General features: G+C 46.9%; 1 protein-coding gene across 1 annotated transcript in view; it reads right to left on the bottom strand.

The window, feature by feature from the left end:
• The window catches only part of LOC141112935 (uncharacterized), a 40,697-nt gene that overhangs the window by 6,965 nt on the left and 12,718 nt on the right, over nt 1-21,014 (bottom strand). The window contains exon 3 of the mRNA XM_073606037.1: nt 13,630-14,076. Coding sequence (XP_073462138.1) covers nt 13,630-14,076 — 447 coding nt within the window. The remainder of the gene's footprint in view (nt 1-13,629; nt 14,077-21,014) is intronic.

The raw sequence follows: 21,014 nt of genomic DNA, 5'->3' as shown, positions 1-21,014 counted from the left end.
TTTAGGCCAATTCATACACCTAAACATCAATGAATCCATACTCATTTCCCCCCCCCATAGCCCAATTACCCCTCTAAATTATAGCGAGCTAGCTTTCTTGAAGCTGTGCTACCTCACGCTCCCGTAAATCCCTATTACCAAGCACGAGATCATAATTTGCACTAAGTCCGACTCATTATTAATATTATTACTGTTATTAGTATCATTATTATTATTAAGATATGTTTATAGATGGTTTAGTATAACAACTCTTCCTGTGCCTTTATACTTGCTGTCAGGGTGGCGACCTCCCCGAGTTTACTAGCATAGCGAGATACTCTCTCGCTACATAGTCTAAAGTTTAATGTTTCAATTGTCTATAATGTTGACTGTTAATGATACCACAACATCAATCTGAGATCTTTCACCACGTCTTTTCCCTTTGCTATGAAAGCAGGCTCCCTCCATACAAGTTGAATAGACCTATGACGACCTCCCACGGACAGGACATCTCACGAACCTTCCTCCGGACACTTTACACTCCTCCACACAACAGGACAGTGACTATCCTAGTTGACCCACACCGGACGTTTCAACCCTTAACAGGATAAGGTAGCAGGAGTACTTTTACCTCCGGTCAGTACATCTTACTCCTCGCTAAAAAACCCCACTTGACTAACCTCCTCCCTTCTTTCTCTCAACCCCCCCCTTCCCATACCCTCTCTCCCCCCCTCTCCCCTCCCCCCTTTCTATATCTGGGTTTCACCCCCCCTAGTCTCCACCGTAGCATTCCCCACTGTAACGATTAAAAGCCTTTTAAGGGCGTATAATTCTCCACAGATTCCACCCACCCACATTGGTCACATTTGTAAACTGCAACCCCACCTTGTGACTAATACACCAACCAGGTACTACCCAAATACCATGGCTCCCCTACATTCTAATCCACAACACAACACTCTCAAAGTGGTCTCTCAAAATGTTAAAGGGCTAAATATCCCTGAGAAGCGTAGTCAAATCCTCAGCATGATGAGTAAATTGAAAGCAGATGTGGTGTTTCTGCAAGAAACTCACTTCTGCACGAACAATACCCCTAAACTAGCAAGCCGTATGTACCCTACTTCCTTCCATGCCACTAACTCTCTAGCCAAAATGAAGGGGGTCTCGATCTTGCTCTCTAAAAACCTTCCTTGGCATCTGACAGATTCCCTAGTAGATCCAGAGCGCCGCTATTTATTTCTAAAGGGAGTCATCCATAATCGGACGGTCACTTTAGCAAATATTTACAGCCCCAATGCTGCCCAGGTCAGTTTCTTCCGCTCTATCGCAACCACCCTCGCAGGCTTTCAATCGGGGATTACAATCCTTGGGGGCGATTTTAATGTGACACTTCAGCCCATCCTAGATTCCTCATCGGGGTCCTCCACCCTACCTTACAGAGCACTGAGACAAATTAAGATACAAATACAGGAACTCCTTCTACACGACACATGGCGTACCTTACACCCGAATGGGAAAGATTACTCTTTCTTCTCCGCACCTCACAACAGGTACTCCAGGCTAAACTACCTCTTTCTCTCCCAAAAAGATCTTCCCTTCTTAAAATCTGCCACCATTGAACCCCTACTCCTCTCAGATCATCATCCGATTACCCTCTCCCTTACCTTCCCAGAAAGAAACTTGGTCACGAAGATATGGCGTCTAGACCCATCTCTCCTCACTTCAGAAATTGACACCAATCACATCCGCACTAGCCTAGGCAACTACTTCAGGGAAAATGACAACTCCGAAACAGCACCTCTCACCCTTTGGGAGGCACACAAGTGTGTCATCCAAGGGGAATTTCTCACACTTAAGGCCAATCGGGAAAAAGCACAACAAACAACTATACGGGAACTAACTAACAAAATAAAGAGACTAGAACTACTTTACAAGAAGTCGCAGACACAAGACACATACCTAGAACTCACACAAACTAGGAAACTTCTTCTGGAAGTCCTCAACCGCAAAACCAGATGCAAATTTATGCTAAATCAAAAGCTATTTTATGAGCAGGGAAACAAGTGCGGGAGACTACTAGCCAGAGCTATCCAAACTAAGAAAGCTAGCACTAATATCCACACCATAAAAGATCCTTTAGGCAACTCAAGCTCAAATTCAGCAGACATAGCATCTCAATTTGAACGCTACTACACAGAACTTTATAATATACCACAGCAATCCGAAGCAACTGTAGGCCAAACCTCTAGAAAAGCCCTTATTACAGATTTCCTCAAAGAGTTCAGCCCCAAACCCATACCCCGGGAAGATGCCCGTGACTTGGACAACCCCATATCCGAGGAGGAACTCAAGAGAGCGATTAAACAACTAAAAACGGGCAAAAGCCCTGGCCCAGACAGCTTTTCAGCACCTTATTATAAGACTTTTGTAGATATACTCTCAGCCCCGTTTCTGAAGACATTCAACTCCCTAACCTCAACAACATTACCCTTTCACAGATTACTAGAAGCGCATATCACGGTCATCCCGAAGGAGGGGAAGGACACCACATCAGTCACCAGTTACAGACCAATCTCCCTACTCAATGTAGATCTTAAATTATTTGCCAAAATTTTAGCAAACCGGCTCCTTCCCCTCCTTCCCGCAATAATAGGGAAAGACCAGGTTGGATTTGTTCCTGGCAGAGAGGCCAGGGACAACACCATTAAGGCAATTAACTTAAACCATTGGCTAACCTCCCAAAAACAAAGAGGCTTCTTTCTATCCCTGGATGCAGAGAAGGCGTTTGACAGGCTGGCTTGGGACTACCTGGGGGCGGTTTTACGCCACTTAGGTCTACAGAACCGAATGTTCAACCTAATTATGTCCCTATACACCACAACAACAGCAAAAGTCAAAGTCAATGGCCACCTGTCAGACGCCTTCTCCATCCGGAATGGAACGAGGCAAGGGTGCCCACTGTCCCCTATCCTTTTTATTTTAACCCTAGAACCCCTACTACGTTGCCTACGATCGAACGAGAATATTAAAGGCATACCCATTGCAGGACATACGTATAAAATAGCGGCCTTCGCCAATGACATCCTGCTATTTTTAAGTGATCCACTTACCTCGATCCCAAACCTGCTCAGAGATTTTGACCTATTTCGTCAAATATCCAACCTAAAGATTAACTTCTCAAAATCCCATGCCCTCAACATATCTCTCCCGAAAGATCTAGTCTCCCAATGCCAAAATAATTTTCCCTTTGTATGGAAACAGAACGCCATCACATATTTGGGAATCCAATTGACCACACACCTATCGGACCTATACACTAAAAACTTCACCCTGTTGATTCGCACAATCTCAGATGACCTACGCAGATGGGATAAACCCCATTTCTCATGGTTCGGCCGTGCGGCCATCCTGAAGATGAATGTGCTCCCTCATATCCTATATCTGCTACAAACAATCCCCATCAAACTCCCTGCAGCTTTCTTTCAAACAATTAAACAACAATCCCTGAAGTTTCTTTGGAAACACAAGCGCCCAAGGATAAGCTTCGCCCAACTCTCGAAACCCAAAACTAAAGGGGGTATTGGTCTACCAGACTTGCAAAACTACTCCAGAGCTTGCCATCTGGGACGAATTGTAGATTGGTCAGTACACGAGGGGGTTAAAGATTGGGTGAGACTAGAAGGCTGTTATTCCCACTTGTCCATTAGAAACACCCCCTGGATTCTCCAGTGCCATATTCTCAGAACCTTAAAAGAACATCCCCTAATAGAACCCACCCTCAGGAGCTTTAGGGAGATATGTAAGAAATTCAAAATTTCCTCTAACCCAGGGCCCCTTACACCTATCCGACTTAACCCAGCCTTTGTTTAGGGGATGTCCAACATTTTCCTCAAAGATACTTGGCCACACAAAGACATGTCAGCCCAACACTTCTTTAAGGATGGCAAATTTCTAAACCGTACTTCATTTCCAACAAATGCAGGGGGCAAACCCCTCCTGCTATGGAATTACTTCGTCATTTTCTCACAACAACGAACCGAAACACATCCCTATCCAGAGAGTTAACCCCATTTGAAAACTTATGCTCCCAAACCACACCGCAACAACACCTGATTGCAAACACCCACTCTATGCTTTATGCCTTGACTTCCCCTAAAGAAACCAAAGCTTGCCAGGTTTGGGAAAGGGAACTTCAAATAGACCCAACGGAAGTGAACTGGGAAGGAATTTTCACAATAGCACACAAAGGCTCCCTCAATGTCACGATACAAGAGAATAACTACAAAACCCTATCCCGATGGTACCGTACACCTGAATTACTAAACAAATTTAATCCTGAGACGTCAAACAAATGTTGGAGATGCTCCAATGAAATAGGTACATTTTTACACATCTGGTGGTCCTGCCCTCTTCTCCAGACTTTCTGGAAACAGGTTCATGACATTACCTCCCAAGTAACCACATACCCTCTAGACTATACTCCAGCTAGGCTCATTCTCCACCATTCCTCCACTTCAGCCCACACATACAGAAAATCTCTGGGGGTACATATGATCAACGCAGCCAAATTATGCATCTCAGCCCACTGGAGATCCCCCTGTACCCCAACTTTGTCTGAATGGTTCTCTCGTGTGGGCAAAGTGGCTGAAATGGAGGAACTAATCCACATTGCAAAAGATTCGCCATCAAAATACTCCCGAACGTGGGCCTGTTGGACCCACTTCTGCACCACAGAGAGATATACTTCCATCATGAGGCCAAACCGTCCCGAATCCTCCTACAATGACTGACTGAAATAAGCCAAATAACTCCTTTGAGTAACATACTTTCTCAACAAAACTCACTGATTCGCCCATTCCCGCCCTAATGCGGATCCCGGGGGGAATCCCCTTCAGACAGGGATCTTCCCACGAAAACCTTCATACCCTTGAAGCTCGGTGGAGACTGGGGAGGGGATGCCCCAGTTCCCTCTTTCCCTTCCCCATGTTTGTCTTTCACTTTATCCTTAATCCCACTCATTTCTATGTCTTTTCCCCTTTCTACATCCCTACCCCAACTGATCAGACGACGTTAACCATTTATCTATCCCCATGACTACCCTAACTTATGTGTATAATTTGCCATTTACTCCTCACATCTTAAAAACTGACGAGACTAACTCCCCATACAGACATACCCCACCTTACAAGCCCAATACTTCCACACGTGCTCAGGAATAAACAAACGGACTTATATCTAAATATATACTACCACTTCTCTAACTAGCCCCTTAATTTTGAAACCATAATCAAAGTGACATTCCTGTATTAAACGGTTCCTGATCTCAGATGATGAGGTAAACCTCAAGTTCGAGGCTGTTTTACTCCTTTATATTTCTGTTTAATTTGCTGTTAAACATATATCTGACTCGCTATGCTTCAGTGAGATAAGTCATGTTAATAAGGTTTATGTTGTCTATATACCTATTGTATGTAAAAACTGTGTAACATCACTTTGTTCACAATAAAAACTTTTATGGAAAAAAAAAAAAGATAACATCACAGCTGCAATTCCTCCATCCGTCCACTGGGGGGCATTTGGTTTTCAACCTGGTGCACTCAGGCCGTTTCCTGCCCATCCTCAGCAAGACCAGTTTGTCCTCGTTTGCCGCTGTGCTGACAAAACAGCAAACTCTTTGTGTACCGGACTGTATACTGTTGCCAATGTTGTGTCAATACAGCAATTCACCGAAAGCTCCAATTACTGATGGTTTACAGAAACGGTGAGTGACGTGATTGGAGGTCTTGATGAATTGGTTGTTTTGACAGAACACTGGTGGCCATGTGGAGCGTGGTGTCATCCCGCTGTGGAGTGGGGTCTCGTGGCGCACCACTCTGCCAGGCAGGTCGGTTTACGCACGGCGCCAGAGTTTGGTGCTTGTTGCCGCGACGGCCAATCTGGCCTGTTACTGGTCCCCCCCGCCCCATCCTCCTGTTATAATTCAGCCTCTCCCTGATTTTCAGGCTTATGTGGACAGCACATACTGCTGTGCTGTCCATTCACATGGATCGATCTTCAGACCCTAGGTAAGTGCCTTGTTTGCTGTGCCTATGCTACTAACAGCCAACCTTAACCGTAAGTCACCAGACACTAACTTCTTTACTCCACATTACTTTATCTTGTTGCAGACATTTGAGGCTTGGCTCTGGGGCAAATCCTCTTCCATTGATCCTCCTGCCTATCTACTCTGATCACTTAGGACACAGCAGATTTGTCTTAATAAATTGTCCAAACGTACAGGTATATACAGTATCTTCTTTGTTCGCAGACAGTGTAGTATAATACTAAGGCCACTTAAACTGATACTTCCTGACCCTTGGTGTCCGTTAGGGATGAGCTTCGAGTTCGACTCGAACATCGGCTGTTCGTCAGTTCACCGAACAGCGAACAATTTGGGGTGTTAGCGGCAAATTTGAAAGCTGCGGAACACCCTTTAAAGGTCTATGGGAGAAATCAAAAGTGCTAATTTTAAAGGCTTATATTCATGGTATTGTCTTAAAAAGTGTTTGAGGACCTGGGTCCTGCCCCAGGGGACATGTATCAAAGCAAAAAAAAGTTTTAAAAACGGGTGTTTTTTCGGGAGCAGTGATTTTAATAATGCTTAAAGTGAAACAATAAAAGTGTAATATTCCTTTAAATTTCGTACCTGGGGGGTGTCTATAGTATGCCTGTAAAGGGGCGCATGTTTCCCGTGTTTAGAACAGTCTGACAGCAAAATGACATTTCAAAGGAAAAAAAAAGTAATTTAAAATTACTCGCGGCTATTAATGAATTGCCGGTCCGACAATACACATAAAAGTTCATTGATAAAAACTGCATGGGATTTCCCCACAGGGGAAATCCCGAACCAAAATTAAAAAAAAAACTGGCGTGGGGGTCCCCCTAAATTTCATACCAGGCCCTTTCAGGTCTGGTATGGATATTAAGGGGAACCCCGCACCAAAATTTAAAAAAAAATGACGTAGGGGCCCCCCTCAAAATTCATACCAGACCTGATTTTAAGGGGAACCTCACGCCAAAATTTTTTTTAAAAAATGGCGTGGGATCCCCCAAAAATCCATACGAGACCCTTATCTGAGCACGCAACCTGGCAGGCCGCAGGAAAAGAGGGGGGACAAGAGAGCGCCCCCCTCCTGAACCGTACCAGGCCACATGCCCTCAACATTGGGAGGGTGCTTTGGGGTAGAGGCCCCCCAAAACACCTTGACCCCATGTTGATGAGGACAAGGGCCTCATCCCCACAACCCTTGGCCGGTGGTTGTGGGGGTTGCGGAGGACTTATCGGAAACTGGAAGCTCCCTTTGACAAGGGGACACCCAGATCCTGGCCTCCCCCTGTGTGAAATGGTAACGGGGTACAAAAGTACCCCTACCATTTCACAAAAAAACTGTCAAAAATGTTAAAAATGACAAGAGACAGTTTTTTACAATTCCTTTATTTAAAGTCTTCTTTTTTCCATCTTCTATCTTCTTTCTTCTATCTTCCTTTTGGTTTCTTCCTCCATTCCCCGTGACGTCAGGGGGGGCGGGGTCACCCGTTACGTAACAGGTGACCCCCTCTGACGTCACGGGGAATGCCGCAGGGAAGTCCCCGTCAAGTCCCCGTGCGTCAGAGGGGGGAGGGGTCACCGGGTGGCCCCGCCCTCCGTTATTTAAGAACCGTCAGAAGACGAGAAGCGTCACACATCCCATGGATGTGGAGCGGCCCGAAAAGAAGATGAAGAGAAAAAGATGAAGAGAAGAAGATGAAGAGAAGAAGATGAAGAGAAGAAGATGCCGTGGAGAAAGATGCCGGACGAGAACACCGGAGAAAGAAGCAGAGGATCGGAGGAAGAAGAAGATGGAGGAAGAAACCAAAGGAAGATAGAAGAAAGAAGAAAGATAGAAGATGGAAAAAAGAAGACTTTAAATAAAAGAATTGTCAAAAACTGTCTTTTGTCATTTTTAACATTTTTGACAGTTTTTTTGTGAAATGGTAGCGGTACTTTTGTACTTTTCACATGGGGGGCGGGATCTGGGGGTCCGCTTGTTAAAGGGGGCTTCCAGATTCCGATAAGCCCCCCACCCGCAGACCCCCACAACCACCGGCCAAGGGTTGTGGGGATGAGGCCCTTGTCTTCATCAACATGGGGACAAGGTGCTTTGGTGGGCCGCTACCCCAAAGCACCCTCCCAATGTTGAGGGCATGTGGCCTGGTACGGTTCAGGAGGGGGGGCGATCTCTCGTCCCCCCTCTTTTCCTGCGGCCTGCCAGGTTGCATGCTCGGATAAGGGTCTGGTATGGATTTTTGGGGGGACCCCACGCCAATTTTTTTTTAAATTTTGGCGTGGGTTTCCCCTTAAAATCCATACCAGACCTAAAGGGTCTGGTATGAATTTTGAGGGGGACCCCCACGCCAGTTTTTTTTTAAATTTTGGTTTGGGGTTCCCCTGTGGGGAAATCCCATGCCATTTTTATCAATGAACTTTTTTGTGTATTGTCAGACCGGCAATTCATTAATAGCCACGAGTAGTTTTAAATGACTTTTTTCCTTTGAAATGTCATTTTGCTGTCAGACTGTTCTAAACATGGGAAACATGCACCCCTTTAAAGGCATACTATAGACACCCCCCCAGGTATGAAATTTAAAGGAATATTACACTTTTATTGTTTGACTTTAAGCATTATTAAAATCACTGCTCCCGAAAAAACGGCCGTTTTTAATACTTTTTTTGCATTGATCCATGTCCCCTTGGGCAGGACCCGGGTCCCCAAATCCTTTTTTAGGACAATACCATGCAAATTAGCCTTTAAAATGAGCACTTTTTATTTCAAACGTTTGAGTCCCATAGACTTCAATGGGGTTCTAATGTTCGTGCAAAGTTTTGGTCTGTTCGCAAGTTCTGGTGCGAACCGAACCGGGGGGTGTTCGGCTCATCCCTAGTGACCATGCAATAGAAGAAACCTACAAGTTGTTGGCACTGCATAGGCACCCCAAATGTAGGCACTTGCATCTCTACCTCACAAAACTCTAGCTACGTATTACAGCGCCCCATATTTGAGCTAAATAAATAGAATTTTCTTATTTTTACTAATAGCATTTCACACATAACTCTGCTGTGATTTGTCCGACCCCAGTCAGCCGACATAGCCGAGTGTAGATTTAAACATGCCGCCGAGATTGCAGAGACTCGGCGGAGCCAAGATACACACAGCCGTATGTAGATTCAAACATGGCGTCGAGACTGCAGGGACTCGGCGGAGCCGAGATACACATAGCTGAGTGTTCTCGGCTCTTCTCTGCACCGCTCACAGACATGCCCAGTCCCACCATTGGACCTGTATTATGTCCATCATAGGGCGGGACTGGGCATGACTGTGAGTGGCACTGAGAAGAGCCGAGAAGAGCCGAGTACACTTGGTCCCTACAGTCCCTGCAATCTCAGCGGCATATTTAAATCTGTCCAAGCCTGTAATGGACACTGGGGGCAAGGCTCTGCTGAGGCAAGACTGCAATGGACACTGGGGCAAGGCTGAAATGACAAGGCTGCACTGACCAGTGGGGCAAGGCTGCACTGGGGCAATGCTGCACTGACAAGGCTGCAGTGGGGCAAAGCTGCACTGACAAGGCTGCACTGGGGCAAAGCTGCACTGACAAGGCTGCACTGGGGCAAAGCTGCACTGACAAGGCTGCAATGACCACTGGGACAATGCTGCACTGGGGCAAAGCTGCACTGACAAGGCTGCACTGGGTCAAAGCTGCACTGACAAGGCTGCAATGACCACTGGGACAAGGCTGCACTGGGGCAAAGCTGCACTGACAAGGCTGCAATGGACACTGGGGCAAGGCTGCAATGGATACTGGGGGCACGGCTGCACTGACAAGGCTGCAATGGACACTGGGGCAAGGCTGCACTGACACTGAAAAGGCTGCAATGACACTGACAAGGCTGCAGATGGACACCGATAAGGCTGCATTGATGAGCATTTTAATGTAAGTTTTTTTTCCTTAAACTTCCCTCCTAAAAAGTTTTTTTCCTTAAAAATTCCCTCCTAAACTTGGGGTGCATGTTATACACCGGCGCGTGTTATACGCCAGCGCGTGTTATACGCCGATAAATATGATATATATAGTTCAGGGATGTTGGCAACTAATCAGCTACTCTCCTCATTTCAAAAATATGATTTTATTTATGTTTTCTATCAGTAAAGTTATTGTAATCTTTTAAAAACGTTTTGGTTACTTTATGCACCACAGAAGGGTCCATATGCTTGCAAAATAAAGTTATATATGATTTATTTAGGACGAGGGGTTTTTACAAGCACCTAGCCATCCCTCTTCATTTTTGTAGCTCAAAGTTACAATCTTTTCAGGTACTGTTTTGAACCTGCCTTAATTATTTACCAAACACTGCCTAAAGTGATTGTAAAGTCGGGGTTTTTTTTTTTTAATAACAAACATGTTATACTTACCTCATCTGTGCAGTTGGATTTGCACAGAGCAGCCCGGATCCTCCTCTTCTCGGGTCCCTCTTCGGCTCTCCTGGCCCCTCCCTCCTGTTCAGTGGCCCTACAACTAGGAGCTTGCTATGAGGGCACCTGAGCTGAGTGACAGCTCTGTGTATCCATTCAGACATGGAGCCCCAACCCGGCCCACTCCCCCTTTTCCCTGATTGGCTAGCCGACTTTAATTGACAGACACAGGAGACAATGGCATCGCTGCTGTGTCTCAGCCAATCAGGAGGAGACACTCATGGACATTGCTGGAGAGAGATGGGATTCAGATAAGTAATTTGGGGGTGCTGAGGGGGCTGCTACATACAGAAGGTATTTTATCTTAATGCATAGAATGTACCTTCTGCCTTTACAACTTCTTTAATAGCTTATGAATTGGAGCCTATTGAAATGTAAGGATTTTTGTGAACAGAGTGCCATCAAATGTATCATTGTGGAACATATATTTCTCGTTCTGCTCAAGTTTACAGAAGCAATTACTTTAGGTCGCATTCACAATATCACCACATGATTTTCAGACAATTCTGCATGTTGCATAGGGCAACCCATTCATTTTAATGCGCTGCCCTATAGGCGTCTTGCCACCCAAAATGGAGCTCCTGCTCTTTTTTCGGGCTGCAAGTTTGTGTGAAATTGAAAGTTGCCATTTGCTGTCATTGCCATGTTAATTCCTGTGTCCCTTTATAGTGCAGCTTAGACAGAGGAATCTGCAGCTAGAACACTTCTCCCATGTAAGGAGTGAGTATGCCCCATGGTTTTGAGAAGTGGGATTCATCTTTCATTCTATGAATAGTGTAGGACCCACTGAAAATGGGGTACTTTGACGTAGTGATGGGCTTAAACATGGTATGGTCATATGGTGTGACTAAATCCCCATATTAACGTATTAATATCAGGTGTTTTTAAGTAGCCTTGCAAGATTTGAAAGTTGCCTTTTGTTGTGTATGTGTGCGCTATTCTCTGTGGTTCAATTTGCCATGTGATCCTGTCCGCAACAGTTGCAGAATAATTGCATTGCATTTGGGGTGCCATTGAAGGATAACAGTACCCAAATGTACACGTCACATTGTGCTGTGATTGCCACGCCGGGAGATAACAGCTCCACAATCAGGTGGAATAGGGTGGCTGCTCTACTCTTCCATGATGGCTGCCTCGTTGGGGTTGTGCCTCATCCTCGCTTTCCTCCTCTGCTCTATCTGGCACCCAAGTCGAGTCAGTGACCTCACCATCATCTCCTCCATCCTTATTACCACTGGAGACAACTTGGCAATACGCTGCGGCTGGGGGTACATGACTGCCAATTTGTGTACAAGTGTTCTCCCTCTCTTTAGGCTCATGTTCCTGCCTTCCTAAACCTCAGAACCGACATCTGAATCCAGTAATGGTTGTGCATCGTCAAGAGGCAAGTGACTGATGCTGTGTTCAAATAACTCAGCTGACTCCTCCATGCCTGATACTGGGGCTATGGCAGGAATAACTGTGAACAAGGGGGCAGGTTTTGCCACTCTGGCAGCTGCAGGGGACTGTGCATGAGTCTCTGCTTGGGTGACGGAGGATGAGGAGGATGAGGAAGGTTTAGTAAGCCAGTCCACCACCTCCTCTGCATGCTGTGGCTGGATTGCATGGGCAACATCACTAAACAGAGGAAATGATGCCCTGCCTGATGACTGACCACCTTGTCCACCTTTGCCTGTGGACACATACGCTGCTGACTCCCTCACAGTGCCATGGGAATGTCTGCCCCTTCTTGCTGTCCTCCCAGACATGATGGGGGGTTCTTAACCACTTCAGCCCTGGAAGAATTGACCCCCTTCCTGACGTAAGCACTTTTTGCGATTTGGCACTGCGTCACTTTAACTGACAATTGCGCGGCCATGCAACATGGCTCCCAAACAAAATTGACGTCCTTTTTTTCCCCACAAATAGAGCTTTCTTTTGGTGGTATTTGATCACCTCTGCGCGATAAACACAAAAAGAGCGACAATTTTGAAAAAAACGCAATATTTTTTACTTTTTGCTATAATAAATATCCCCAAAAACTATATAAAAAACATTTTATTTCCTAAGTTTTAGTGTGTCCTGGGCATTGATTATAAATGTCTGGGGGATTGTCTAGCAGTGACATGACACTGGTTACTGCTCCCAATGACAGGGAGCAGACTATCAGTGTCCTGTCACTAGGCAGAACAGGGAGATGCTGTTTGCATCAGCATCTCCCTGTTCTTCAGCTCCGTGACATGATCGCGGGTATCCCAGTGGCGATCGGGTCCCACGGGCACGGACACGGAGCTCGAGGCAGGCGCGCGTGCATGGCGGGAAATTCAAAGTAACGTACAGGTACATTACTTTGCCGACTTGCGCCATTCTGCCGACGTTTATGTGCTGACAGCGGTGGGCAAGTGGTTAACAAAATGTAATAAAGATGTGTAAATGTGTACGTGGATGCACTTTAATAAATGGAATCAGCTGTTTGGGGCACTTTATTTTGAGTATTCATGACAGACACACTCCACGTATACACTATAATATACTGCAGTAAAACGGGTACTAATGCAATGTAATATACTGTGATAAACATGCACTAATGCACTGCAATATACTGCGGTAAATGTGCAATAATGCACTGAAATATACTGCAGGAAATCTGCCCTGACCAAATAAAATTACACTAAAGTAAAAATGAATGGCCACCCTACACTCACACTGCACTTTCGCTAGATTCACACTAAACTGATATTCTATACTGACAATAGAATCAGAATAGCACACTCACTCGCTCTCCACGCCAATATCACACTACAAGTGGCCGCTATGGGAAGAATACTTTTTTAGTGTGGGGTGGGACTAAGAGCAATGAGCCGTGATTGGATAGAGTCACCATGTCCAGTCATGGCTCTGACAGTGCTCTGTGCCCTGATTAGGCAAAGCTTTCATTGCTTCAGCCAATCAGGGCTTTCAATGCACTGTGCTGCGACGCAGTCCATTGTGATCGATCGTCGGGCTGAACAAATGGTTAAACGCCTCGATAATTCAGATGTTCATCCCAAACTCATGCTCGGGCCAAACAATTTGCCCAACACTATTTAGCAATTCTTATATTTCTTCAAATAGACCTCACCTTTGATTACATTCAGAATGTGACATCTATACAGTGGCAGTGGCAGGGTGGCATGAGTAACTTTCACAACAAGTATGGCACCGCCATCTGTATCTGCGTTTGGAGTTAGAGAAATTCTGCAATCACATTTGTAGCTTCCATCTTCTGTTTCTGTCATCTCCACTTCCATTTCCACCGGTAACATTGTATCATTCACAGTGTCTTCCAGCAAAGGATCTTCTTCAATAATATCTCCACTCCGATGTCCAGCAGCCTTGTCCTCACCTGATGGAGGGCCCACAGATGCCCATGAGTGGATGAAATGGATTTCTTTATCATTACGTCTTTTTAGGTATAACTTTATGTGAATTTCTTTCAGTTTGAATTCTGTTATTTGAAAGGATAGTGTTGTATTCTTCATTTGAGGAATCCACATATCCCCCATGATGTCTGATACAAGAGGTATATCTGTAAAACAATGAGATGGAGTCATATTATTTTTATATCATATCCCTGCAAATGTAATGCCGTGTACACACGGGTGGACTTTTCAGCATCAAAGGTCCGACGGTCTTTCCGATGGACTTTCGACGGACGGACTTGCCTACACACGATCACACCAAAGTCCGACTGATTTGTACGTGTTGACGTACGACCGGACTAAAATAAAGAAGTTGATAGCCAGTAGCCAATAGCTGCACTAGCGTCATTTTTCGTCCATCGGACTAGCATACAAACGAGCGGATTTTTCGACCGGACTCGAGTCCGTCGGAAAGATTTGAAACATGTTCCAAATCTAAAGTCTGTCAGATTTTTGACAGAAAAGGTCCACTGAAGGTCCGATGAAGCCCACACATGGTCGAATTGTCCGACGGATTTGTTCGGTCGGACCAGTCCAGTCGAAAAGTCCGCCCGTGTGTACACGATATCTGGCTAAGGCTGGCATTGCAATCATCTTCATTGTTTTTCTGGCTGCTTTTGTAAAGCTTACTGTATTAAAGTAGAAAAAAAATGAAGGAATGGAAAGATATTGGGCTCAAACAGGTTTTATTGCTGTCTGTGTGACCGTTAAGCCTTATACACATGGGCAGAATGTTGGGAGATAGGGATGAGCTTCGTGTTCGAGTCGAACCCATGTTCGACTCGAACATCGGCTGTTTGATCGTTCGCCGAATTGCGAACGATATGGGCCGTTCGCGCCAAATTCGTGTGGCGTGTCACGGCCCATAATTCACTGCGGCATCGCAGTGCATTGCTTGCTGATGATTGGCCAAGCATGCACTATGACCCGCATGCTTGGCCAATCACAGCGCCGCCTTAACAGAGAGCCATAATTGGCCAAAGCCAAGGAGGCTTTGGCCAATTATGGCTCAGGGGATTTAGTACACGCCCCACACTATATAAGGCCGCCTGCACGGCGGCCCTGTGCAGTGTGTTCCGGTGTGCTTAGAGAGAGAGAGAGACAGTGTCATTTCATTTGAGTTAGCTAGATTAGGCAGGACAGTCAGTCAGTTAGCTGCACTTAAAGTGTATTGTGTATATATATGAATCCCAGGTGTTGCATATATATATATATATATATATATATACACTGTATTCAGTTTAGCTAGATCCGTTCCTGTTATCTTCTAGACTATTTACATTTAGTGCAGTGCGTCCTGCTCACAGTGTTCAGCTAGATCCGTTCCTGTTATATTCCTACTGACAGGCAGGCTTGTCTTGTTACATTATTTTGAAGAAAATTACTGGTGTTCTTTTGATCCTATTAGTACCACAGTCAGGCAGCTAGACTATTTACATTTAGTGCAGTGCGTCCTGCTCACAGTGTTCAGCTAGATCCGTTCCTGTTATCTTCTTACTGACAGGCAGGCTTGTCTTGTTACAGTATTTTAAAGAAAATTACTGGTGTTCTTTTCATCCTATTAGTACCACAGTCAGGCAGCTAGACTATTTACAGTTAGTGCAGTGCGTCCTGCTCACAGTGTTCTGCTAAACCTACAAGTTAGTGGGGTGTGTCCTGCTCACAGTGTTCAGCTAAACCTACAAGTTAGTGGGGTGCGTCCACCTCACAGTGTTCAGCTAAACCTACAAGCTAGTGGGGTGCGTCCTGCTCACAGTGTTCAGCTAGATCCGTTTCTGTTATCTTCTTACTGACAGGCAGGCTTGTCTTGTTACAGTAAATACAGCTACCTGAAGAAAATTGCTGGTGTTCTTTTGATCCTATTAGTACCACAGTCAGGCAGCTAGACTATTTACAGTTAGTGCAGTGCGTCCTGCTCACAGTGTTCTGCTAAACCTACAAGTTAGTGGGGTGCGTCCTGCTCACAGTGTTCAGCTAAACCTACAAGTTAGTGGGGTGCGTCCACCTCACAGTGTTCAGCTAAACCTACAAGCTAGTGGGGTGCGTCCTGCTCACAGTGTTCAGCTAGATCCGTTCCTGTTATCTTCTTACTGACAGGCAGGCTTGTCTTTTTACAGTAAATAAAGCTACGTGAAGACAATTGCTGGTGTTCTTTTGATCCTATTAGTACCACAGTCAGGCAGCTAGACTATTTACAGTTAGTGCAGTGCGTCCTGCTCACAGTGTTCTGCTAAACCTACAAGTTAGTGGGGTGCGTCCTGCTCACAGTGTTCAGCTAAACCTACAAGTTAGTGGGGTGCGTCCACCTCACAGTGTTCAGCTAAACCTACAAGTTAGTGGGGTGCGTCCTGCTCACAGTGTTCAACTAAACCTACAAGTTAGTGGGGTGCGTCCTGCTCACAGTGTTCAGCTAAACCTACAAGTTAGTGGGGTGCGTCCACCTCACAGTGTTCAGCTAAACCTACAAGCTAGTGGGGTGCGTCCTGCTCACAGTGTTCAGCTAGATCCATTCCTGTTATCTTCTTACTGACAGGCAGGCTTGTCTTGTTACAGTATTTTAAAGAAAATTACTGATGTTCTTTTGATCCTATTAGTACCACAGTCAGACAGCTAGACTATTTACAGTTAGTGCAGTGCGTCCTGCTCACAGTGTTCTGCTAAACCTACAAGTTAGTGGGGTGCGTCCTGCTCACAGTGTTCAGCTAAACCTACAAGTTAGTGGGGTGCGTCCACCTCACAGTGTTCAGCTAAACCTACAAGCTAGTGGGGTGCGTCCTGCTCACAGTGTTCAGCTAGATCCGTTTCTGTTATCTTCTTACTGACAGGCAGGCTTGTCTTGTTACAGTAAATACAGCTACCTGAAGAAAATTGCTGGTGTTCTTTTGATCCTACTAATACCACAGTCAGGCAGCTAGACTATTTACAGTTAGTGCAGTGCGTCCTGCTCACAGTGTTCTGCTAAACCTACAAGTTAGTGGGGTGCGTCCACCTCACAGTGTTCAGCTAAAGCTACCTGTAGAAGGTTGGTGGTGTTCTCATACTACAGGCAGGCAGTTGATTTTGCTAGCTGCAGTATCAGTACATATATATATATATATATATATATATATATATATATATATATCCCAGCTTAGTGCAGCTACAGGCCATTAGTATGTCTGGAAGGCCAAGAAGGAGAGGCAGACAGTCACAAGCCAATAAGAGAGGGCAAGCAGGCTCTGTGTCTAGTGCTGGTCGTGGAGATGGTGCATCCTCATCAGCACGTGGCCATGGGACACGCTTGGCCTTTTTTTCGGCAGCTGGCCATGTTGAGCCGCAATATGCGGAAGACTTGGTCGAGTGGATGACCAAGCCGTCCTCATCCTCCTCATCCTCTCTCACCCATGCCCAGGGTACTTTGTCTGGCAAAGCAGCGGCCTCTTCCCTCGGCTCAATGTCATCAGTGACTCCTTCCCTAGCCCCACCATGTCCTCCTGAGGAGTCCCTCGAACTGTTTGACCACAGTGTTGGGTACATGCTCCAGGAGGATGCCCAGCGTTTGGAAGGCTCTGATGATGATACTGAGCTCGATGAAGGCAGTAACACGAGCACGGACAGAGGGGGTGCCCAAGAAGGACAGCAATCTGGCAGTCATGCTCCCCCTGCTGCAGCATACTGCCAGGTTTGCTCCAGTGATGAGGAGGGAGGGGATGATGAGGTCACTGACTCAACGTGGGTGCCTGATAGGAGAGAGGAGGAGGAGGAGGAGGCGGCACATCACCAACGAGGCAGGATGCCCTCCAGGGGCCAGCCTAAGGGCAGCACATTGACTGCATCACACCCCAAAGCTCCACATGTGCAGGGCGCTGCAGTCTCTGCGCGTTATTCAAAAAGTTCTTTGGTGTGGGCCTTTTTTGAGACGAGTGCATCAGATCGCACCGCTGCTATTTGCAACATATGTCTCAAGCGTATCTCGCGTGGCCAAAACATCTCCCGCTTGGGTACCACATGCTTGACCAGACATATGTTGACCTGCCATGCAGTTTGTTGGCAAGCGTATCTAAAAGACCCACACCAAAGAACAAAGAGGACCTCTGCTTGCTCCTCATCAGCTGAGATTTCCAACCCCACTAGACCTTCAGTCCTCTCTGAGACCTGCACTGAGAGGAATGAAGGTGTAGAATTAGGTGTGTCACAGCCACGTACTTGTGGGCAATCTGATTTTGGTACACCGACGTCAGATTGTACCAGGCAAATTTCCCTGCCCCAGCTGCTGCACCGCCGAAAGAAGTTTGCTCCCAGCCATCCACATGCCCAACGGTTGAATGCTAGCTTGGCAAAATTGCTAGCACTTCAACTGCTGCCTTTTCAGTTGGTAGACTCTGCCCCCTTCCGTGAGTTTGTGGAATGTGCGGTTCCTCAGTGGCAGGTACCCAAACGCCACTTTTTCTCACGGAAGGCGATTCCGGCTCTCTACCAGCATGTGGAAGGCAATGTCCATGCCTCGCTGGACAGGGCGGTCAGCGGTAAGGTGCATATTACCGCTGACTCATGGTCCAGCAGGCATGGACAGGGACGTTACCTAAGTTTCACGGCGCATTGGGTGACTCTGCTGGCAGCTGGGAAGGATGCAGGACAAGGTGCAGTAGTGTTGGAGGTTGTTCCACCACCACGCCTCCAAAATGCTAATGATTGTGACACACCTCTCTCCTCCACCCCCTCCTCTTCTTCTTCCTCCATGGCCTCTTCCTCGGAACCAGCGGTGCTCCGTAGTCATTCAAGGGGCTACGCAAGTACGCAGGCCAAAAGATGCCATGCGGTGCTTGAGCTGGTGTGCTTGGGGGACAGGAGCCACACTGGGGCAGAGGTTCTGTCAGCTCTGCAGGGGCAGGTTCAGAGGTGGTTGACGCCACGCCAACTTAAGGCAGGAATGGTGGTTTGCGACAATGGCACCAACCTCCTCTCTGCCCTCCGACAGGGACAAATGACCCATGTGCCCTGTTTGGCTCACGTCCTTAACTTGGTGGTGCAGCGGTTCTTGGGCAGGTACCCGGGCTTACAGGATGTCCTGAGGCAGGCCAGGAAAGTCTGTGTGCATTTCCGCCGGTCATATAATGCCAGTGCTCAGCTGACGGACCTCCAAAAGGAGTTTAACCTGCCCAAGAACCGCCTAATCTGTGACATGCCCACCAGGTGGAACTCAACGTTGGCCATGCTGCAGCGGCTGCACACGCAGCAGAGGGCCATCAATGAGTACCTGTGCGACTATGGCACCAGGACAGGGTCAGGGGAGCTTGTTTTTTTTTCCCCACGCCAGTGGGCCATGATCAGGGATGCATGCACTGTCCTGTCACCATTTGAGGAGGCCACGAGGATGGTGAGCAGTGACAGTGCATGCATCAGTGACACTGTCCCCCTTGTCCACCTGTTGGAGCACACGCTGCGTGGAATAATGGACAGGGCACTTGAGGCAGAACAGAGGCAGGAAGAGGAGGACTTCCTTAGCTCTCAAGGCCCCCTTTATCCAGACAGTGTTCCTGCGTGCCCGCCGATCACACAGGAAGAGGACGAGGAGGAAGAGGAGGAGGAGGAGGAGGAGGAAGATTGTGTCAGTATGGAGGTGGAGCCTGGCACTCAGCATCAGCAGCAGTCTTTAAGGGATCAGTCCCAAGAAACACATGGACTTGTACGTGGCTGGGAGGAGGTGGCTGCGGACCATGTCGTCCTTAGTGACCCAGAGGACTCCGGACCGAATGCCTCAGCAAACCTACGCTGCATGGCCTCCCTGATCCTGCAAAGCCTGCGTAAGGATCCTCGTATTCGTGGTATCAAGGAGAAGGACCAATACTGGCTGGCAACCCTCCTTGATCCACGTTACAAGGGTAAGGTTGCGGACCTTATCTTGCCATCGCAGAGGGAGCAGAGGATGAAATATCTTCGGGAGGCCTTGCAGAAAGGTCTGTGCAACGCGTTCCCAGAGACTGGGAGGTTACAAACTCCTGTTTCTGGACAACGTGTTGCTGAGGCTTCGGTCAGTCAAAGAAGGAGCGGTGGAGAAGGTGGCCGTCTGACCGATGCGTTCAGACAATTTTTTGGTCCGCAGCCCCAAGGTATGATCGGTTCCAGCAACCATCGCCAGCGTCTGTTTTACATGGTGCAGGAATACCTAGGGGCAAGATCAGACTTGGACACCTTTCCCACCGAAAATCCTCTGGGTTACTGGGTCTTGAGGATGGATCACTGGCCAGAGCTTGCACAGTATGCAATTGAGCTACTGGCCTGTCCTGCATCCAGCGTTCTTTCGGAACGCACATTCAGTGCTGCTGGAGGCGTGGTAACCGATCACAGGGTGCGTCTGTCCACTGACTCGGTCGATTGACTGACCTTCATAAAAATGAATGAGTCTTGGATCACCACCAGCTACCAAACACCTGATGCTGATGTAACCAAATAATTTTTTTTGAAATCTCAGATCCCTTCAAAGACTGCCTATGCTGATGCTGAGTGACTATCCCTGAGTAATTATCCTCTTCCTCCTCAATCATCACGCTGATAGCTTGTAAGAACATTTTTGGTTCTGGGTGCCACCACCAGTGCCTAAGGCACAATTTTTCAGCCCCTGTTTAACAGGGGCGTGTAATTACGATTTAATGTAATACTTTGCAGCAGGGCTCGTTCCTGCATTCCAACTAGAGTGTCTGTGAGGGGTTGCAGTGTTGTGGCACCAGCACCAGTACCTAAGGCCCAATTTTTCAGCCCTTGTTTAACAGGGGCATGTAATTACAATTTTTGATGCAATACTTTGCAGCAGGGCTCGTTCCTGCATTCCAACTAGAGTGTCTGTGAGGGGTTGCAGTGTTGTGGCACCAGCACCAGTGCCTAAGGCCTAATTTTTCAGCTCCTGTTCAACAGGGGCATGTAATTACAATTCTTGATCTAATATTTCACAGCAGAGGGCTTACAGTGTTGTGGCCACAGCAACACCTAAGGCCCAAATTTCTGCTGAGTATATAGGGCAGGACCCTACTTTCAAACAACTAACTTACAAACGACTCCTACTTGCAAA

Source organism: Aquarana catesbeiana, linkage group LG11 (assembly GCF_042186555.1).
Source record: "Aquarana catesbeiana isolate 2022-GZ linkage group LG11, ASM4218655v1, whole genome shotgun sequence".
Lineage (NCBI taxonomy): Eukaryota > Metazoa > Chordata > Amphibia > Anura > Ranidae > Aquarana > Aquarana catesbeiana.
This window is presented reverse-complemented; position numbering and strand designations above follow the sequence as displayed.